The sequence below is a fragment of the Protopterus annectens genome, chromosome 5.part0 (assembly GCF_019279795.1).
Source record: "Protopterus annectens isolate FY-2018-M chromosome 5.part0, PAN1.0, whole genome shotgun sequence".
Taxonomy (NCBI): domain Eukaryota; kingdom Metazoa; phylum Chordata; order Ceratodontiformes; family Protopteridae; genus Protopterus; species Protopterus annectens.
This window is the reverse complement of record NC_056735.1, coordinates 1,778,977,831-1,779,002,152: the sequence shown is the minus strand read 5'-3', so window position 1 is coordinate 1,779,002,152 and position 24,322 is coordinate 1,778,977,831. Positions and strand designations below refer to the sequence as shown.

At 36.8% G+C, this 24,322-nt stretch overlaps 1 protein-coding gene across 1 annotated transcript in view; it reads left to right on the top strand.

Moving 5' to 3' along the window:
* Nucleotides 1-24,322, top strand: part of LCP1 (lymphocyte cytosolic protein 1) — a 550,854-nt gene that overhangs the window by 242,584 nt on the left and 283,948 nt on the right. Inside the window, exon 3 of the mRNA XM_044071582.1 lies at nt 14,383-14,453. Coding sequence (XP_043927517.1) covers nt 14,396-14,453 — 58 coding nt within the window. The 5' untranslated portion in view covers nt 14,383-14,395. The remainder of the gene's footprint in view (nt 1-14,382; nt 14,454-24,322) is intronic.

Sequence of the window (24,322 nt, the reverse complement as noted above, 5' to 3'; positions counted from 1 at the left end):
GTTTTTGTGGCATGCAAGCTATAATGCCATGTATTAGTTTAACATGATTCAACACTTCTGGCATGCCCCACATACTTATGAACCATATTTATTAGTAATAGTAATAGTATTCATACCAGCATGTCATATTTAACACTCATACTATTAATCAGTAGCCTGGAATTGGCATTTTCCTTGTTTGTAAATCTTGGCTGTTCTTCAGTGAATTGTGCAGTGTCTTTGAGGGCTACTAACATACTCCAGTTGATGGAACCATACAGTTAGTGTAACTTGCAGATTGTGTAACATGCAGTGTGTTTTCTGTGGAACATAATGTACATATGTGATATGAAAGAAAATGTGAAAAAAATGTATTAGCTAAACATGCACATATCTAAAATGATAAAAAAGTTTGCAATTCATATTTTAAAAAGAGTTGATGCTTACACAGCTCACCATGTGGTATTAAAACATTTTAGCTGGCAAACATTGTCATTGGCAAGTGATGTTAAATACAAATAAAAAAATATGGATTAAATGATAATATCAGTTTTAAATGTTGGTTACAGAAAAGAAGTTTGAAACACTGGTTTTATTATGATTGCATATGTACATGAACAGGTTCATTCACATATATGTTTATGTCTTTATACATGGTGATATTGCATATGTTTTGAGTGTTTGTTATAAATAAAATGTTCATAACTTAGGACAGAAAGCACTCACTATTTTTAAATAAATCCTCAGTCAGTGGCTCAATGTTTAGAGATTTTTTTCAATATTATTATATTTACAGAAGGGGAAAAGGAAAGGCAGCATGTTTTTCCTTTTGTTGTTTTCTCATTCTGTTTGATTATACCAACAGTATTCTTAGCAGTGATGTAAATTCCAAACTGACTCTGTATACGGCCCAGCGTATCTGACTGCACACTTAATTATTCCTTAAGACATGCTAAGGCAAAATGGTAAGGGCTAAGTGTAATGGAAAAAATCAGTAATTCTTCCATGCCATGTAGCACATAGTAGTCGGCAAAGTAAATGCACGTGCACAGGCTGTTGCTATGCAATGCAACCATTGGGTGATGATTAGGCAAAATAATCAAATACCGATCTTTTGATGTAGTTTTAAAGATACATTTTGAAAACTATACATGATCAAAAATCGGTGTTTTGAAAAACATATCTACAAATGCAATTGGTGTTAAGCCAACTGAATTCTTCCTCTGGAGGGCTATGCCCCACAAACTTCCTTACTATATATAAAAACAGATCAGAGGACAGAGAGTTAATAGGTAGCTGAGGTGGGAGAAGGGTTGAGACTCAAGGAATGCTTTCCACCAAGGACAATTGTATATTAAATGAACAAGTCCTGATTTCAACAAAACCAGATTAGCAAAACACCAGCAATCAATTCTGCTTGTCCAGTCAGCCTCCTATAGTATACTGCAGTGCTTCCATTTGGGTGATTCAGAAAAGAAAGTAAGAAGTGCAGTTTAATTACATGAACGAGCATCATATTGCAAAACATCTATCTTGATCACCAAGTGTTTGTGTAGTCATTTTACTTGCTGAGTTAGGTATACATAAATAAATGAAAATAAATAGTAAATGGTCAACCTTGAAGTCCAGCAAAATAATAAATAAAGCATATACATACTCCCAAACAAAAAAGCTTCTTTTGAAAAAAAAATGTATTTAAAATGAAATGCAAGTTTTTAAGACAAACAACCTGCATTTTAAATCAGATATATCTGGGACTAAAAATCTACTGGAAGACTTCATGCTCACCGCGGAGTGTTTGTCATTTTATTTATTCTTTGTTGACCAGGTTAGTCTCACTAGGCTAGCAGCATCTTTTCAGGGGAGACCTGAGGTGGTATTTATACTACTAGGGGATATTTGGTCCGGACATCAGAGCACTTCCCCAACTCTTTTTGACAGGTGCCATAGAATGTTTTACATCCACCTAAACTACCACTAACTCAAGCAAATGGGACCTCAGTTTAACATGTCACCAAAAGGATGATGCTCTCAAGAGTGCGGCACCTCCCTTATACTGCACTGCAGTGTCAGCAATCAATCTATCTATGGTGAGAATAAAACCCACAGCGTTCTTCACCAAACGTGAGTATGCTACCTGTTTCACTACTGACACTGCTACATAATTATTGTGTAGGATGAAAAACTATTGTTCATGAAAGAGTTTACCCTAGTAGTTATGTAACATAGTTCATTTTACTGTAACAACTGTGTAACTATTGAATTTCAATAGTCAAGGATGACAAAGTGCATACATAACAGGCAGGCTATGCTTGTACAACCAGTAATGTGGATGTAATATGCAAAACTATTGATCTGAGAGCATATCTAAAAGTAATCATTTGAAGTACAGTTACTTTCCTTTTGTTGCTATAAACAGTTATAACAGGAGGCAAACCACTGTGTCATTGCTAAATGAATGTTACTGCCTCTTTAAGTCTTACTCTGAAGGTGGCAGTTTAAACTTAAAGTTTTCCTTGCTGGATCTTCCCCTTTTTAAAAATATGAAAACTATCATTAAACATACCATTAAAGGCCAGGTCAGGTTCTCATAAAACCTTGCACACTGTCTGATCATTTCACATACCATAGACTGTTCTGCCCATTGTCACTGAATCATAGAACTCACTAAAATCACAGCATTGTTCTCATCATAAGCATCAAGTTCCACTGAGACTTGGTTTACTGTAAAGAATGAATGAATGAATGATAGAATATTTTTTCTAGATTTACAATATTTCTTGAATTTCTCCATTATTTATTGGTTTGTTTATTTGTACTTATTAACAGGTGCAGAACATTGACCCACATGTGCTTTAATCAGACTCAGCTCAAGACTGCAAAACTCATGAAAAAATATGATAACATAACAATATAACAGAGGTCGCACAGCAAAAATGCAAACCACATAAACTATTTGCAGTACAATACAGAGATACTAAACAATTTAATAAATGCTTCAGATATAGTATGGACTGTGTATACAACAGAATACAAATGAAATAGTAGACTAATATGTATATTCTACATTACTGCACCTGTAGCATTTTGTAGATGCCCTGCATACTATGTCATCACCCACTGAATTAGACATGTGATGCAAGGTAGACCTATTACAGTAACTGGCTTTCCAAGCACATAGCCAGAGGCCATGTTTTCTGTAAGAAAGTGTATGAAAAGTTCTAGATGATTTTAACTATCAGGTAAAATTCTTAAGAGACAGATTTTCATTTCTAAACTACATTTTATTAATCATGTAATGCAGAGTGGGCTAAAAGAAAATCCTTTCAGTCTTTATTTCTTTAATGATTTTATCTGTCTTTAAAAACTGACATAATGATGCTTTTTTACTAGAAATGTGGACACAAGCCCTTATATCAGTTTATTAAACTGCAAATCACAATAAAGAGAAGGGGGAAAGGGAAAGAGGGAAGGCCAAACATAAACCAACAGTCCAGGGGGGTAGCGCCATAATTTAGCTAGATGAAGGTAACTGCAATGAGAAATGATGCAGTCCAGAGAAGGTAGAAGAAGGGGGAAGTGAGAGAGAGAAAGAGAGAGAGAGAGAGCATGGTACATTTGAGGGGTCCACTATGAGAAGTTAATGCCTAATCATCAATAGGTAACTGAATGCACCCACTGAAACTGCAGGTGCCAGGTGCAGTTAATCATTTTTTATGGGACAAGAGTCCCTGTAACTGCTCCTTACTCTTTCCATCACTTATATATACTAAGTCTGGAATCGGGGGAAGTTAGGGAAGGAGTTGTTTAAAAAAAATAAACAGGATCAAGGGGAATTGGGAGGAAGGAGCTAATAAGCAAAAAGGAGGAAAGTGGGTAGAACAAAATAAAGAAATGCTCTGATAGACCACTAAAGGAAAAGACAAAAACAATGAATCATGGAGGTAATGTATTCCCCTTTATTGGGCCATCATAAGTTTTGCAATTACTTAAGCTTCTGGACTAACATAAATTGGTTGCTAGTAAATCATTCAAGCACAATTACAAAGAATGGCAGTTTTGCAAAAAAGTTGTGCTATAACAACTTTCACCAACAGTGGAGTTTTTTCTTTTCTCTGCTGTGGAGTAGGTAAGTATATATAAGTTTGGGAAGTGTAGGGAGCCCTGAAAAAAAAGTGATGTCTGAGTTTCAGTGAAGGTTATTTTAACATAGTTTTTTCACTGAATTGACTCTCGTTGTAATTGCATTCTGTCAATTTTATTTATTTATTTTTATTTTACATTTGTTTACTTTGAAAATCTGATTGGGCAGAGACTGCCCATTTTCAGCGGAGACCCAGGGAGAAAAGCTCCATACAATTTGTCAAAACAAAAAGAACAAACGTAACAAATTAGAAAAGAAACTTGCATACAATGTCTTCTTTGTCTTTCGGCTTTTCCCGGTTAGGGGTCGCCACAGTGGAACTCCGGTCCGCTAATGATTGGCAGTAGATTTTTTTTACGTGCTGGCGTGCCGGGCCTAACGCACAACCTTCAATGAAGGAATGCCCATTCACGCATGTCACCACACAGAAGACGCTCTAACTGAGAATCGAACGGGCAACGTCTAAGTGTGAGGCGACAACGCTACCACAGAACCACCACTGCAGTCTAAACTTGCATACAATGTATCGATCCAAAAACTTTTGACATTATGGAAAAGTAACTTACAATAAATTAGAAAAGCTCATAACAACTTGTCAAACCAAAAAAATATAAAAACACTTTAGAAATAAGCTACATACAATATATCTGACCCCAAACTTTCAACAATTTGGAAGAGTAAGTTTTGTCAGAGAATGCCACAGAAGTATAAGTAGCACAGTGGGCAGATGGTTGGAATGTTCATGGCATTATTATACCTAACAACTAGATTCTGGAGAAAGAGAAAAATATAAACTTAGTACACGATTCCATAGTTACGTATAGTTTGCATTACACTGAATTATATGGATTTGGAGTTGTAGTATGACATGATAACAGATGTAGTATTAGTTCAATATATAGAGGAGTTGTGGAGTTAGTGTGGGCTTGAAGGAGTTAGCCAGAATCAGAGCATGTACATATCCATGGCTTGGTGAGATAGGATTTTAGTTGATTTTTGAAGCTACTTTTGTTAGTCTGTATCCTGATTTCAAGTGGGAGGGAGTTCCACATTTTTGCGATAGTACAGGAGTAAAGGCAATCACCTGAGATATGCCTGCTTTTGGATACTTGTACTAGTCGTTTGTTGGTGGACCTTAGCTGACCGCTATTGGTGTAGGGGTTAATAAGGCCATGTAGTGCTGGGGCTTTGTTGGGACAGTAAAGAATTTGATGAGCCAGTCAGCCAGTGAGCCATTGAGTTGAATCCCAGGAGTCCTTCATTGGGAGTTATTGAATTACTAATGTTAGATATAGCTCTTTAGTATCTACTTGTAACCTAGAAAAGTAGGACAATGGTGAAATAAGTGAACACTAGAGACATTGCTTGGATTAGGAAAGCTACTGGAAACATTCTGTTTTGCTTTACTGAAACTGCTTGACAATAAAAAGTAACTAGGAAGAAAAATATAAAATAGTTACACTGCAGCATTTCTTTTGGCAGATCTGATGTGTAGCCATTTTTGAACTTGGTCGTTCATTTTATCTTTTTTGAACTGTCTAAGGCCCTATAAGCAAACATGCCTCTTTTTCCAGGATATTATGTTGGCTGCAAGGCTATAGAAATTAAGCTTTAGTGGTTACTATTGAGCAGTGCAGCAGTGTAGATCTAAGACTAAAACTCCTTACGTGTTTCAAAATATCACAAAAATGCAAGTCTTGTTTGGACAGATTTATTTAAAAATCTGTCAGCTCCATTACCATAGAGAAACACAATGGAAACATGCTGCTTATCAATTAAGATTTGTTTGTAATGCACATTTGACACCTACTTCCAGAAAATGATCAAATTCAAAGATACTGACTTTGAGGAGTTGGCTAGTGTGGTACATGTGACAGTGTAATAAATAATTTCACTGACCATACAAGGTTATGAGTTTCTAAGGGTGCTGCAAGAAAAAGCAGTGCATTCAAATAAAATACCCTCCCTGAGTGAGGAAATGAAAAGCATGTGTTAAGAAAGAAAAAAAGGAAGATTTTTGTAAATGCCAAGTCCAAGATAAAGATTAAAAAATAAATTTAATATTTCTAAGTAAAAAAAATAAGTAAAAGGTTTAGAGAAAACAGTCTAATTTGAACAGTCAAATATAAAAGGAGAGGGGCAGAGACCATGAAGTAACAGTTTTCAGGAATCTTTTAATGATGACTTCAGTGATGTCTTAATTACATGCATCTAATGCCACAGCACAGGCAATGCTGGCTTATTTTTATGACTTCACCTTCTCTGTCATGTCCCTTTTGCAGTTGTCACAATATCAAAGGCTCTTGAAGAGGAGGGTCAGAGCCAGGAGTGCAATGGAGTTTCAGTGGTGGTGACCGGCTAGAGGTATATTTCTCCAGTTGTAGTATTTGGAGAGTCTATGCTGATCTTCTACTTGAATAAAACATAATGGCACTTCCTATAGTAAGTACAATGGAGGAAGTTTAATTCTCAAACAGGCAGAGATGACAGTGAACTCTAAAGGAACAGGAAGGAATGTCAATGGGGGAGTTCCAAGATGGCTGCACACTAACAGCTTGTTTCTAGCTCTCTCAGCGTGAAAACAGAAACTCAGCAGAGAAGGCCAATAGACTTGTGTTTATGGGTGAATTTCAGTAACCAACTAGTAAGTGCACTGTGTGGATGCCAGGAATAAAGAAATAAAGGAGACCAGGGAAAAAACAGCCACAAAAAGTGAAGAAGAAACACTGACTAGGGAGAGTTCTGCAGCTATTCAGCAAAAAGCAATGCAACCTTCAGACATGGCTTCCATTAACCTACAGGATGATATAAGACAACTGCATACAGACCTAGTTAAAATAAACAAAACACTGATAGAATGTGTCAGCACAAACAACAAATGGCTGAAACAAACGAAACAAGCTTTAAACAGATATTCAGATGAGATGATAAAGCTGCAAAAATCAGAGGCCAAACTGAAGAAAAGGCTGGCTGAACATGAGACTGCATCAGAGGTCAAAATGAAGAAAAGGCTGGCTGAATGTGAGACTGCATGAGAGGATAAACTGAAGAAAAGGCTGGCTGAATGTAAGACTGCATGAGAGGATGAACTGAAGAAAAGACTGGCTGAATGTGAGACTGCATCAGAGGTCAAAATGAAGAAAAGGCTGGCTGAATGTGAGACTGCATGAGAGGATGAACTGAAGAAAAGGATGGCTGAATGTGAGACTGCATCAGAGGTCGAACTGAAGAAAGGCTGGCTGAATGTGAGCCTGTATCAGAGGTCGAAGTGAAGAAAAGGCTAGCTGAATGTGAGACTGCATCAGAGATCATACTGAAGAAAGGCTGGCTGAATGTGAGACTCTATCAGAGGTTGAACTGAAGAAAAGACTGGCTGAATGTGAGACTGCATCAGAGGTTGAATGGAAGAAAAGGCTGGCTGAATGTGACACTGCATCAGAGGTCGAACTGAAGAAAGGCAGGTTGAATGTGACACTGCATCAGAGGTCGAACTGAAGAAAGGCTGGTTGAATGTGAGACTGCATCAGAGGTTGAACTGAAGAAAAGGCTGGCTGAATGTGAGACTACATCAGAGGTCAAACTGAAGAAAAGGTTGGCTGAATGTGAGTGCATCAAAGGTTGAACTGAAGAAAAGGCTGGATGAATGTGAGACTACATCAGAGGTCAAACTGAAGAAAAGGTTGGCTGAATGTGAGTGCATCAGAGGTTGAACTGAAGAAAAGGCTGGATGAATGTGAGACTGCATCAGAGGTCGAACTGAAGAAAGGCTGGCTGAATGTGAGCCTGCATCAGAGGTTGAAGTGAAGAAAAGACTGGCTGAATGTGAGACTGCATCAGAGATCAAACTGAAGAAAGGCTGGCTGAATGTGATACTCTATCAGAGGTTGAACTGTAGAAAAGTCTGGCTGAATGTGAAACTGCATCAGAGGTTGAACTGTAGAAATGGCTGGCTGAATGAGAGACTGCATCAGAGGTCGAACTGAAGAAAAGGCTGGCTGAATGTGAGACTGCATCAGAGGTCAAACTGAAGAAAAGGCTGGCTGAATGTGAGACTGCACAAGAGGTCAAACTGAAGAAAAGGCTTGCTGAAGGTGAGACTGCATCAGAGGTCAAACTGAAGAAAGGCTGTCTGAATTAGAGACTGTATCAGAGGTTGAACAGAAGAAAGGCTGGCTGAATGTAAGACTGCATCAGAGGTTGAACTGAAGAAAAGGCTGGCTGAATGTGAGAATGCTTCAGAGGTTGAACTGAAGAAAAGGGTGGCTGAATGTGAGACTGCATTAGAGGTCAAACTGAAGGAAAGGCTGGCTGAATGTGAGACTGCATCAGAGGTTGAACTGTAGAAAAGGCTGGCCGAATGTGAGACTGCATTAGAGGTCGAACTGCAGAAAAGGTTGGCTGAATGTGAGACTGCATCAGAGTTCGAACTGAAGAAAAGGGTGGCTGAATGTGAGACTGCATCAGAGGTTGAACTGTAGAAAAGGCTGGCTGAATTTGAGACTGCATCAGAGGTCGAACTGTAGCAAAGGGTGGCTGAATTTGAGACTGCATCAGAGGTCGAACTGTAGAAAAGGGTGGCTGAATGTGAGACTGCATCAGAGGTCGAACTTTAGAAAAGGCTGGCTGAATGTGAGACTGCATCAGAAGTCAAATTGAAGAAAAGTCTGGCTGAATGTGAGACTGCATCAGAGGTTGAACTGTAGAAAAGGCTGGCTGAATTTGAAACTGCATCAGAGGTCAAATTGATGAAAAGTCTGGCTGAATGTGAGTGCATCTGGGGTTGAAGTGTAGAAAAGGCTGACTGAATGTGAATGCATCAGAGGTCAAACTGAAGAAAGGCTGTCTGAATGTGAGACTGCATCAGAGGTCGAACTGTAGAAAAGGCTGGCTGAATGTGAGACTGCATCAGAGGTTGAACTGTAGAAAAGGCTGGCTGAATGTGAGACTGCATCAGAGGTCGAACGGAAGATAGGCTGGCTGAATGTGAGACTGCATCAGAGGTCAAACTGAAGAAAGGCTGTCTGAATGTGAGACTGCTCAGGAAGGAATGTCAATGAGGCAGCCATCTTGCTTCAGTGTAACATATGAGGTTGGAAAGAATGTATGGAAAGAGAGAGGGAAGAGCCTTAACTCCTTCAGGGTGTCATGTCACGACGAGTTGTTAGAAATTGTAAGAAAAAAAGTACTATTTATACTCCAGGGAGAGGTGGAACTGAAAGGAATGGTTATAGAAAAAAAGAAAGGTAGTTATGCTACTTTTCAGAGCCTAAAACTGAGAAGTCTTGAAACATCATGCTTCTTAAATGTCCTGTTGCCAAGCTGTGCTATCTAATAAAATAATTATATGATAATGATATACGCAACAAATGTGATTGATGCAAGATGGCACGTCACAATGTAGGTGTGTGCTGCTGCTGCGTTAAACATTTCAGCAGACAGAATTACTGAAATCCTTATCTTATTAACAGGAAATGGCACATTGCAATGTTCTTAGTTCTTCACAGATTGCTATTACTTTAGCCTTACTGCTACTGCAGAAAGCAGCCACCTAAATTAAACCCAAGGAGACAGAGATCAAGAGAGAGGGAGAGAAAGAGAGAAACAATATGCATGGGTCAAGGTTACTTAGTCAGTAATTCTGAATGCAGTTTAGAACTATGTGCAAGGAAAAAAACACTTACTTTTAGAAAAAAAAACCCAGAAAATTTGTATATGAAATTGATTAGCTCACCAATGGCTCATGACTCAGTTGATGAAGTTTAAAAGGTCCCTGGCTTGACATAGAAAAGGGAAGTGAAACCTAACATTTGGGACCGCTTAGCATATAGATAATCTACAGTTTGAAGCTACTCCTTTTAGTAAAAAGGCCATGTGAATCATAGCTGAGACTGTTGTTCTATATGAACAAGTTAATTGCATGAATCTTGTGTTACTAGACAAGTCTGGTACCTATAAGTCATAGCAGCTGCTGCATGGGGTGACATTCTAACATACAGCGAACCACTAATCAAAGTAAATGAAAGTGGAGAACATTTTGTATAAGTTACATCATTCTTTTGAATAGCAAATTACCTGTTTGACTACACTGGATTTTTTTTATCTCTTATTGTACTGTAATTTTCCTATAGCTGTTAGGGGAGACATTTAGAATATGCAGACAAAAAACCCAGAAAATTTATATATGAAATTGATTAGCTCACCAATGGCTCATGACTCAGTTGATGAAGTTTAAAAAGTCCCTGGCATGATATGGAAAAGGGAAGTGAAACATAACATTTGAGACCTGTTATATATATAAAACCAACAGTTTCAAGCTACTCCTTTTAGTAAAAAGGCCATGTGAATCATGGCTGAGACTGTTGTGCTATATGAAAGAGTTGGTGGCATGAATCTTGTGTTACCAGACAAGTCTAGTGCGTGAAAGGCATAGCAGCTGCTACACTGGGTGACACGTTAACATACAGTGAACCATTACCAGAGCCACTAATCAAATTAAATGAAAGTGGAGAACAAAACAAGTTATATCATTCTTTTGAATAGCAGATTACCTGTTTGACTAACTAGATTTATTTTATTTTTTATTGTACAGCAATTTTCCTATAGCTGTTAGGGGAGTAGTTTAGAAGATGCAGACAAAACTTTGCAAACTAAAATTAACCCTCCACATCTCCTATATTATATATATTAATTTCCTGATTTCACCACAGGGAGAAAAGGACAAAACGCCTTGAAAAGTGCACAGCCAACTTGTACTGTACAATGCACAGTAGTGAAACTTACCATGAAATTAAAATTTCACTCAAAACCCTACCATGTAAGCCATATTATGTATGTATGTATGTCTGTATGTATATATAGATTTATTATCAGACTATCGAAGTACAGAACAAAATTCATTCACATCTTCGATTCAGATGAGCAATGTGCAGCATATTAATTAGGACAGAATGTCGAAGTGCATGTAGCGAAACATTTGAATTCACACTGTCGATATTCTGTGTTGCACATCACTACTGTATATCACATAATGTAATGTTTTGCAGGTAGGGCTGCACCCCCCCCCCCCCCACACCCACTGCAAATAATATATTCCAACTCGAAGATTGCACTATAGTGGGGAAAAGGGTAATTTCTCGATCCCCACTGTCCCACAATCTGTAATCATAACTCCAGTGACATATGTACAAATGCACAGTGGCATTCGCTAAACTGCACACTCGCAATAGTGCAGGTCGGTGAAACGGGAATCAACCAACTGTGGTTCGACATTCCCATTTTCGTCGAATCTGTACTCATAATTTTTGAAGTAAATCTATATATATATATATATATATATATATATGTGTGTGTGTGTGTGTGTGTGTGTGTGTGTGTGTGTGTCTATATACATATGTGTGTATATATACATATGTGTGTGTATATATATATATATATATATATATATATATATATATATATATATATATATATATATACTTTCAGAGAGGACAGGGATCTTTTGTGTAATGGGCCATGGGGATCAGTGTTCTACTCCACATCAGTAAAATTAAATAATAATGAAATAATGAAACTTTGCACATTGCACTGCAGACAACAACATGTTACATGATGAGTGAGAAAGCCTTCTCAAATCCTACAGTATAAGACATTTAATTTAAATCCCTCACTTTATTTACCCATTTTTCTGGTCACTATTTCCATTAAATTCAGTCAGATGTGATAACTGCAATAGCAGATTATCGAATAAGGCTTTACATGAGTTATGTAGATTTTTATGAATAGTTTTCAGGTGATGTGTTTTTTTTTATTCTAGTTCTGATGTAAATTTTGCATTATTACAATGTCTACATATATAAAATATTTTTCTTCTCTGGTATTGTATCATTTATTAATTTCTACTCAAATCATGTAATCTTCTGTCTATATTTGTTTTATTTAGTATTGTAGTACTCTAACACTTTTCTCTTTATGTGTATTATCTAATATTGTAATAATTTAAACTTGGTGTGTTATTTGCTGTTATTATATAAATGAGTGTAGAGATTTTCTTCAAGGGCCTCCACTGAAAATGGGTCTCATCTCAAGTGAAAGCCATGGTTACTACAACATGCATACATAAATACATGCATGCATCCATACATAAATCAATAAATAAATGAATACATTTTTCTAATAGTGTCAAGAAAGTTTGTGGCATTCTTCTAGTAAGGGGTCCTTCTTATAATATGTTTGTTACAGTGTCAGATTGTTTGGTTTTCATTCCTAAAGTATTCTCACATCCATGGAGTTTGTGGTTTGATTATATATCTTAAATGTGTACAGTGAATTAAATATATATATATATATATATATATATATATATGTGTGTGTGTGTGTGTGTATATATATATATATATACACACACACACACACACACACACACACACACACACACACACACACACACACACACACACACACTCACACACACGTTTATAATGAATAAAAACTGGTGTGCTTGATTGAAACATAAAACATCAAATAGACTCACACACAACTGCCATTAATTATCACTAAAATCATTGCAAAATAGTAATCACAAATATAAACCAAGGTTATATTTGTGATTGTGAAAAGTAAAAAATAAAAAACAGCATTTTATGTGGAGTGTTGTACCCACACACACACATGAAAAGTAAATATACTAGCTCCAGGGTTACACAAGCTCAAAAAAGGGGCAAGAAAAATCTTTGAATTATGTAACGGTTGATAGAATAAACTTTGACAGTTACATAATCTGATAAACTGTATCAGCGATGGAAAACAACACTGTTTCACCATGAGATAAAATGTATGAAGCAATAACTTGTATAGCAGCTGTGTGTGTGTGTGTGTGTGTGTGTGTGTGTATATATATATATATATATATATATATATATATATATATATATATATATATATATATATAAATGGATAGCTAGCTGTGTGTGTGTGTCTATTTCTATCTGTCTGTATGTATATATATATATATATATATATATATATATATATATATATATATATATATATATAGGTCTACCTGATAACGCCAAAACTGCAAAACGCCGATGACTAGAACACCGACACCGGAAGATCGACAACGGAGATGATTGACAGTTGAAATTCCCGATGCTGAGAACACCAACATGTTAAGGTAAGTGTGGGGTTAGGGGCAGATTAAGTGAGTTAGGGTGCAGGTCAGGTTAGTTGCGATAGTGACAGACTGTAGGGTTAGGGGCGGGTTAAGTGAGTTAGGGTTAGGGCGTGGGTTAGGTGAGTGTGCGATAGTGGAAGACCTTAGGGTTAGGGTTTGGGTTAAGGTTAGTGCATAGATAGTTGTGTATGTAAGTTTAGTGTAGGTTTGTAAGGTTTTTGGTGTGCTTGTGTTGTGTGTGTGCTTTCTGAACAGGGGATTTGTTTTGTTTATTGATTGTCGGGATTGTGGTTTCTCGGGCATGTGAAGTTTCGTGTTTTTGAACTTTCGCTTTTCTGGTGTCGGTGATTTCATTGGTGTTTTTGCGTGTCGGTGTTATCAGGTAGGCCCATATATATATATATATATATATATATATATATATATATATATATATATATAAAAAAAATCAAGAGAGAGAGAGAGTGATAGATTATTAGTTTGGACTGATAGATATACAATGGGAACAAAACTAATTTAATATGAATAAAAGAATTCTAATTACAAAAGTGCAATGACACCACATACTTTTTATAATTATTTTAAAACAGGTATGTCTATGTGATTGTGCACGAGACACACACATACACACATCTGATCTCCAAATTATAATAAAAATTATATTTTGCATGGTTTTATTCATATTCATTTTTTTTTATTTCTTTTCTGTTTTCTTTGTTTTGGAAAATCTCATTTTTAAGAAAACTTTACATAATGTTATTATAACTCCCTTACTTAATTCTTTGAAGCATTTTCCTGTATGCATATGGCTCACCATAAAGTCCAAGCCACACAATCTATAATAAATCTGTACAGGATTAACACAATAAAAAGACTATTTTACTGTCGTGTTTATTAAGGTACAGTTTTAATGCAGTTCTTCAGAAACCAATTACTCCACGGCTACCTGAAGTGTTGTGCTAGCAGCGAGCACAACTGTTGCATCCCTTGAATACTAAGCACCGTAGTTTTTTTTTTAATGAGTATATAAAAGTAAAATAATCTGTATACCTATATATACATATAATGTTATCTTTTTTCTAACTAGAAGAGAACACAAAATGACTCATGTCTCAGGTGATGAACTGGAGGAGCTGCGAGAAGCATTTCAGAAAGTTGGTGAGTAATTTAATAATTGGTATTGGCTAACACTGTGCTAAACTGAGCAGGCTCTGAACTTTTCTGTACTTTATACATTCAGCTAGTAATGTATGTGCTCCAGTATGAGATACTGTAAAGCTATCTGTTTTGTAACTCTTAAAATAATACACGATATTTTCCTAAACCATTCTGCTGTGTATATTTATCCATGTAATATGTGTTTTAAATAAAATAAACAATAAATAAAGACAAAAAATGTATTTACAAATTTATATAAAATGTATACATTTATAAATGCTGATGGTATTACACAGAGTAAAACCAAGGACTAATTTGCATTAACCCAAAAATTAACAAGTTATTCTTCATCATAATCATCAACCCCTTTCTTCCATTTTCTGCATGGGGTCAGGGTGTCATGTTAACTGTCACCATCTCTCTCGATTCAATGGCACACCCCTGAATACTTCAACACTTATACCTGACTGCTGCAGATCTTCTCTCACACAATCATCCACCTCTTTGCTGGACACCCTTGTTCCCTTTGGATTCTGCTCTTATGCCCTCATTTCTTCATCTTTCCCACAGTGTGTATCCTACCACCCTTCAAATGCACTTAATTTCCATCACCTCTAGTTTCTTCATCTGCTCTGCCTTTACTGCCCAGGCTTCTGTATCATACAGTTGTACTGGCCGCACCACTGTTTTGTACACCTTACTTTTCAGCTTCTTTGACATTCTTCTGTCATACACTTCACTTGACACTCTAAGCCAGTTGGCTGTAGCCCCTCTGATTCTAACTTTGATATCTTCATTCCAGCTTCCCTTCTTCTCAATCACTCCTCCCAGATATTGAAGATATTAACCTGTTCCACTATTTTCACTTCTATCTCAATTCTCAACTTCATCTAATTTCCCCAATTTGCTGCCATCACCACTATCTTATCTGTACATAAGTATTCAGTTTTCCGTTTCATTCCCCTATCCTTTGCTGAAACTCTAGCAAAGAGTCTGCCTGTAATGCCACATGACATCATCTGCATACAGCAACTTTGTTGATCTGTACCCTCTGACCTGTTTCCTAATATGAACAGCAGTAGGTTCAGAGCTAAACCCTGGTGCACACCCACTCTAACTGAGAACCCCTCTGTGAGACTGAATACTGTTGAGTCATTGGATCTTTGTATGTAGCCTGCACTAATTCTACCAATGTTTCTGGAACTTGGAACCACCACAGTACTGCCCAAATCAGCTTTCTTGAGACCTTGTATGCTTTCTTCATGTCTAGGAATGCCCGGTTAGACTCTTTCCTCATCTCTAGCTTCTTCTGAACTGTCTGTCTCACCGCTAACACTGGATCAGTTGTGCTGCATCCTGATCTGAATCTGAACTGCTGATCTCCCATCTTACTTTCTACTACATTGTGTATCCATTTATCAGTCACCCTCTCCAGAACTTTCATGCAGTGAGACAGGAGTTTGAATCCTCTGTACTTCCCACACTTGTGGATGACCTCTTTGTTTTATTGCACTGACATGAGTATGCTTCCTCTCCAGCCATCTGAGATACACCTTTCTTTCCACACTACTACTACTGCCCTCAGGAGCCTTTTCTCTCCATCCCACCCAGTATCTTTATCATATCTGCTGTGACCTCATCCAAGCCTGTTGTTTTCCCTGACTTCATTTTCCTTAGTGCTGTTCTTACTTCTTCCAGTGTGGGCTGTTCTTCTTCTCTTATCATAAGCTGTGTCTGGAGCAGTACAGCTTCTGTGGGGTTTTCTTCATTCAGAAGCTGCTGAAAGTACTCCTTCAATCTGCCTTTGATGTCCTGTGAACTGGTGAGCAGGTTGTTGCTGGCATCCCTTATGAAGGGTGTCTGACTAGCTTCTTTATCTTTCTGTCTTTGTCTTGCGACCTGATGTAGTTTCTTTGTGCCATCTACTGAGTCACTTTCCAGAAACTGGTAGAGTGCCTCCAATGCCCTGTTCTTTGCTATTGCAACTCCTTTCTTAGCTTCTTTGTTAGCCAACCAGTATTCCTTCCTAGCCTCGTCAATATTTTCTGTCTCCCAGTTTTTCCTGCACTCCTTCTTACTTTTGATGACTTCCTGGACTTCTGTATTCCACCATCAGCTTTTCTTGTGTACCTTATTTCCATATCTGGCTTGGCCATATCTGTTCTGTAGTCCTCACATGTGCTGCTTTGAAGCTGTGCCATTCTTCTTCATCTCCACCTATTTCTTCCTCTTCCTGGGGTGTTGAGTCCTGAGTAATCACTTAAACTATTATACTTTCTCTCAAATCATCCTCCAGATATTCAGCCTGATCTCTGTTGACTTTTTTTGCCTTCACTGACCAGTACTTACAGCTGATTGTGACAACCAGTGGTTTATACGTTGGGCCAACTGTTTCACTGGACAAGACTTTACAATCACTGATTCTACCCCAATGCCCTTTCCTTACTATGAGGAAGTTGATTCGGCCATTCTTGTATGTGATCTTGTGACAGTCTCTCATTCTAAACCATGTTTTGGCTGTTATCAAGCCATTTGCTAGACAAAAGTCTAGAATGGCCTCTCCTTCTTTATTCCTGTTGCCCACCCATTTGGACCCAGGCAGTCCTCATATCCTGTTCTGTTTTTCCTGATGTGTGTATTCAAGTCACCCATTATCAACACCAATTCATGTTGTCCTGCTTTATCTAGTAGGTCCTGCAACTGTTGTATGAATGCACTGTTTTTCTCACTATCACAAACCACTGTGGGGCATAGGCTGAGATTATGAATACTGCCCTATCATTTCAGTGGAGTCTGATTGCCATGAATCTGTCACTAATTCTGATGAAGTAGGTTAAGGACCCAGCACTGCCTTCTGAAGCTACTCTGTCATCACAATTCCCACACTATTTCTAGCCTATCTTCCTGCTGAGTAATAGACTCTGGATCCCAAACCAAATGACTTTGCTGCACGGCCCTTCCATCTTGTTTCTTGGATACATAGGATGTCCAGCCAACTCCATACTATCATGTCATTCACTTCTAAGCTGCATGCTGTCAGTGAACCTACACTGAGTGTAGCAATTCCTAGTTCATGTTTGGGAAGTTGATTGGTTTTACATCCCGCTTTCAATAATAGACCTATCCCAAGTAACCCAGGCTGCGTAACTGGATAACAGCCTGCCAGTAGTTTATTGACCCAAGGCTGCTGGGCTTGATAGTGGGCACACACTTGCCAATAGGGGCATATATAGCCCTCCCATCCTTAGCATGGGTCACTGATATAGGTCGGAGTAGGCCGGGTTCTCAACAAAAGTCCTCAAACCACTTATTACCAGCCCATTTGGTGACATTAGCCAACATGACTCAATCACCTAAAGCCATATTTTATACCGCCAAGCCCTGCCAAAGTGCTCAGTCTGTGATCCCTGTTCTCCTATCTTGAGGATACTGCGCACCACAGAAGATGACCAAAGCTGTTGGTTTATACAGCACTTCCCCTTATAGGGCATCATGTAGAGTCTATGCTGCTGTCTATACCTACATTCTTTGGTGAGTTTGAGATGGAAACACTCAGCAAGTTTTTCAGAGGTGGGCAGAACCCCACAGAGACACAAGGAAAATATGCAGACTTCAAATAAACATTGGACAGAGGTCAGGATCCAACTTTGTACCTTGTGCATGGGAGGCAAAGACCTTAAACACTATGCCAACTGGTCTATAAACCAATTATTAACAAGTACACATGTTTAATAATACATATGAATGAAAACTAAATGTGAGCCTTGTGCATGAAAAGCAAAGACCTTAAACATTATCCCAACTGGTCTCTAAGTTACAGATTATTAACAAATAGAAATTTTTGATAATACGTATGAATGAAAACTAAATGTGAACTTAATGTCAAATGTTGGAAATAGAATCAGAATGCTATCATATTTACCCTTCCCTCTAGATTTAATTCCTCTTACTTTAACATTTCAATAGGTTTAGAGTATGTACATTTCTCCTTGTTTTGGTTATATAAATAAGGAATTTTGGCCGTATGGTTTTAATCATCTCCCCATTCTAAATGCAAAATATAATTGTAATATGCTTGTCTGAATTTAGTGTAAAACTGCATTTTGATTAGTGCTTGACACAATTGTTTTGGAACAAGTATAATAGCATAGATCTACCTGCGGTTTTATTGCCTGTGACTATACCCAGTTATAGGCTAATGACTGTAGTTGTTTTCTCATTGGTATATTTCTTAGAACGTTAACATGGGTCTATGCACTAGTACCATTTTTGTCGATTTGATCAAAACATTTGGCAGTAAGCAGAAAAGCTTAAGGCTACCAGCTGTTAACAGGGTGCTTCATGTACAGGGTTTGACTTCCTCAGCCTCCATTTAACTATTGTGTGACTCTGAATAACTCAATTAGACATGCACTACTCTGGGACAATTGGGAAATTGGGGCTAGGCTGCTCAGTGGTCTCTTGAACTGCATGCCTAGTAACTACCTATGAACTTACATACTTTGTTTCATTTTTTTTCTGAGTTATGAACCTGTGCACTTCATGTTTCTGGAAGTAAAAAGTACTATAATGTTAATTGTTTCCCATTTTTCTTATAGTCTCATACGTATGTCCAAGGGACTCCTGTACTTGTATCTCTCGATCCTGACATCTCCCCACTAACTTGTACATCGGATCTTCCATCTATAACTACAGTGTCATCCACTTTGTTATACTGATTTTTTCTGATTTCTTCAAGGTGTCTTGCCAATAAATTGTGACTCACTTTTTCAAATGCTATAGATAAGTCTATAAATAAATAAATCACCACATCATTCAAAATCTCTTGCCTCACAAAGTTTAGAACTTTAACTTAATATAACAGACTGCTATATTTTAAGTTCCATTCTGATAGATGTATTCACGTTTCTTAACCTGGAGCTGTCCCTTTATCAGTCTGTTAACCTTCCTAACTATAGATGTGACATTTATTGAGATGTTGTTCAAACTGTCTACTTTCATACCTGTCCTAACTGAATTTTTGCCATGTTCTAGTTTTCTACCACCGTTCCTAAATTTAGAGAGTTAGGCTACTATTAAGTCTGAATCAAATGAGATGGCCTACTTCTTCCGGAGATACCTGAATCAGAATTTTAGGAGTGAGTACTATCAGGGAATGCTCATTAACTTCTCAGTCATTTTCTTACCCTACCTGCCATCACCTTAAAGTCTACATTGCCATTTTAATAAACACTAGCTAATACAGCTGCTGTCTGTTGCGTTCTGCAGTCAAAGGATTATGGCTTTGCAGTTGCACTGCCAACTTTTCTCTCAGTATTGCTCTAATAATGTATTCAAGTAATCATTTCATATTATCATTTTTTCACCAACCACGTTTAAAACTCTATGATTTACCTTTTGATTTTTCTTTTTCCACTCTTCTTGATTTTTAAGTTACCATTCTTAAATTGTTTCCTTTTATTAAATAGGAATCATGTTTCTTCCATATCTGTCTTGTTTCTTTTTTGAGCCATTAGCTTTCTAATGCACCTGTTACCATTCAATTTTATGTCATTCATCAGTCTCTACTTAAACTCCACTGTTTTGATCATTACCTAACTGTGAGTACTGTGCATATGTTCCACTTATTTCAGTTTCTTTATTATTATGATATCTGATATAAGATCTCATCCATAAGTTTGACATCCAATTCATTGAACTCTAGATCAAGTTCAAACCATAAAACACCCTTTCTTGTATTAAAATAGCTGAAAGACTATTCAGTTCTCAAATCATCAGGTAGAGAATTACAGCAAATAAGTATTTTTGCAGGGAGTAGGCTCCTATGCACCTATCCCTTGTTAATTATATATAACAGCTCTGAGATAATACTATCGCAGAGGAAGAGGACCAGTCCTGACCATTATGTATGGGACTGACCTGCTCTCTCTATGACAGTGCTCTTCCAGTTTCACATGTGATACTTTAGCATCAGGAAATCTGATGAGATGAGATCAGTTATCAGCCCCTTAACAAGTAGGCCCTTAGTACAATGGACTGTTTTTCTGGTATGTTCTTCATTGTTGTACAGATGTCAGCTGTTTGTTGTAAACTATGTTTATCTTTATTTTTATTTTTTCACATATTGCAGTTTTGGTATATGACTTTGCTTATGGAGTGTTGGAAGCAGATCTAAGATTTATCCATGTCACTTTACTTACCTTGAATATTTTATATAAATTTTAGATATTTGTCACAGGAATGTTTGGGCTATTAGCAATTTGTCATTTAAATGTTATGAATTATTATCAACTTTTCATCTAAATTGTTAATGTGCTAACTTTCGGGGGTTTTCTCCCTGTAATCCTCTACAAATGTATACTTCCTAGCAGGATAGTCTCAGTTAACAAAATATAAATATGTAAATAAAAAATTCTAAGATTTGCACCATAATCCCATCTATTGCTTACTCAAGATCATCTAACAAAGCTAAAGTACCATTCAATTTATGTCTGGAACACTAGATAATACCACTGTTGTCATATTCATATACTTATGTCACTTACATTGTACATCCACAAAGTTCATGACATAGTCCACTGTATCTTTGTATTATGATTTTGCACAAAGTGCATCTTGTTCTTTTTTGTCAAAAGTATTTTTTTTAAATCATTTACCTTAATTCATAGTTATTTTTTTATCAAAAGTACAAAAAGTCAAAAGTACTCTGTACCGTAATATCCCCTTATACCCCAACCCAGTCTCTTCGCAGTTCTGGCCAGCACCTTCTAGACATCTATAAACCCAACAAAACTTATGGCAAACTCCTGTATAAACACTCTGTGTCCCTTGTGTGGAATAGGCTACCACCTTACATTCATAGCATCACTAGTTCCTGCTGCTTTAAAACTGAAGTCAAGCACTACTTTCTGAACTGAAAAGCCTGTCCTTGATTAAATCCTCCATAATCTGCATTTTCCTTTCTTTTTCATTTCTCTACCTGTCTACATCTAATAATTCAATGACTAATCCACACACTAGACAATGCTGCATTATGCTACTTGGGTAAGATATGTCATTATTGTAAATACTTAAATGTACTAGTTGTATTTACTTCAGTTTGTTTTATTTTTACTACAGTTACTTATTTCACCTGAGTACTGCATGTGTAATTTTTGCTCATGTTGTATTGCTGCACTGTTTTTCTTGGGTTTTTGTATTTTGCCTACTATGTTATCTTTTTATGGTTGTATTGCTGGAGCTTTTCTCCTCATGTCTTCACTGAAAATGAGCCATTGGCTCAGACAGACTAACCCAGTTAACAAATGTCAAATAAATAAATAATAAATAAAAGTAATTTTGTAAATAATTTACCTTAATTCATAGTAATTCTCCTTAGTTCAAGAATCAGCTAAACTAAAACATGTAATGCTTCCTTCTCCTTCTGCACCATTTCCTTAACTGTTTCCTATGTACCTCAGATTTGGGTGAATAAGTCTAACTTTCATTTTGTTTTTTTTCCTTATATTTTCTTACTTATCATTTCATTTTTAGACCTAAACTATTTACCTCTTCTAAATGGGTTAAGAATTACTGAGAACAATCCTTGACTTAATCCTGCCAAATATGGGACTTCATGGAATGCATTGGTCAAAGGTATTCTTGGATGATAAATAAGCTGATAAATGTAGACACTATAACGAGTCAATAGCACGAGACCAGCCGAGGCTGGTAAAAAACATTTATTGAAGCGCTTTTCGTTTGCTGAAATAAGCAAACTTCTTCAGAAATCATTTTTTAACTTTTAAAAGCATTTAAATAGTCACAATTAATTACTGTTAGACCAATCACAACTCACACAATGCTTAACCACTCTCTTAAAGACGCCTAACCTACATAGAGATTTACCATTAATAAAATGGTATAATACAAATTATACAACCATCAGTGTGGTAAAAAATGCTATCAAATCATATCAACAACCGAAGATAACTACAATAAAAATGAAAAGTAAAAAATACAAATTAAAATAAACATAATGTAATCAACTTGGTGTACTCCACACATTACATACTATATTAAAAACATATGCAATGTTAAAAACAGACTATTTCTACCTATAGAAAAACAAAATCAACACCTAAGGCTCTTTAACTTAAGAATACTACTTATAGAGCATGCTTCATTCAGCCCAGGATAATTATAGGCATTTAATTTAATCTGCCAAACTAATTCTAACTCTTCCAGACGTAGGGGTGCTGGACCACCTCTTACATCTGTATACACCTGATCTATGACAGAAAATTTAAATCTATGATCCATATAAGACTGAACATGTTTAGCCAAAGCGTTGTCCTGCTTGTTTTTGTTAATGGCATACTGGTGTTCATAAATCCTTTCACGGAGCCTATGCTCCGTTTTGCCTACATAGAATGCAGGATAACACTGACATGTTGCTAAGTAAATGACCATCTTCGAGTTGCAATTAAACCGAGACTTTAGTCTAATGTGGAAACCACCCACTATTAGCGAGTGTATGTTATCCACAAATTGGCAATAATTGCAACTTTGACACTTAAACATCCCTGGAACTTTTGGTTGAACCTGTCGCTGTTGTTCAAATAAATCTTTTAGGTTCCTACCCCTCCTAAATATTACCCGTGGTGTGTCACCCATTTTGACAAAAATGGAAGGATTAGTTCTAAATATACCCCAGTTTTTTATTAATAATATCGAAACAGAGGTAACTATGCAAGTTAAATGTAGTGATAAAATTCACTTAATTTTGTCTGTTAATTATAGGGCTGTGTGACGTAGTGTTAAATGGATTCAAAATAGAGCTTGGTAGTTCAATGTTACATTGTTGAACTCCCATTAAAGGTTTATATAACCCATTAAATCTCTTATACTGGACTTCCTTTATTAAGTCATCCAGTAGCCCTACTGGGTACCCTCTATGCAAGAACATGGACTTCAATATCTGGCATTCTTCCACAAAATCTTGATCATTGCTAACAATCCGAGCAGTTCTAACCAGTTGCCCTTTAACCACGGAGTGCTTCTGATAGTGAGAGTGGCAACTTGAATAGTGCAAGAAATAATTAGAGTAAGTACTCTTCCTATAAATGTTGGCAACATAACCACCTAAATCCCTGATCTTAGATAACAAAATATCCAAGTATGCTATAGCTTCTTTATTAAAAGTAGCTGTAAATTGTAAAAATTGTGTTGACTCATTAAACGTTGTACAGTGAAGTTACTAGTATCGGCATCACCATTTAACAAGATGAAAATATCATCCAAATACCGTGTATAATAAATGATTAAATCATTAATCCTTGTGTTCTTAAATACATATTCAGATTCCCAATGGGCCATTACACAGTTCGCTATGCTTGCTCCACATGGGGAACCCATAGCTACTCCAACTTTTTGGAGATATAAATTATCACCAAACATAAAGAAGTTATTATACAGGATGATTTCAAGTAATTCTGTAACTACTGCCACCTCACCATCAGGAGCTCCATACTTCTTTAGCAATAAATTTACCCATTCAATTCCTACATCTTGAGGGATACATGTATACAAGTCCCTCACATCAACTGTGAGAAAGTTGTAGTCCAAGTTAAATTCCAAGCTGTCTAAATTTTTAAGAAAAGACCACAAATCATTGCATATTTGTTGTTCTTTGATCAAATATTTTTGTAGGATTGCATCCACAACTTTAGCGCAAGGGTAAGTAGGTGAACCTCGACCGTCGACTAATGGTCGCATAGGTGGATTTGTTATATCCTTGTGGATCTTCGGTATCCCGAACATACAAGGATATTTGGGATAAGTGGTAAACATATAGTTATAAATATTCTGTTCTATCCTCCCCTCAATAA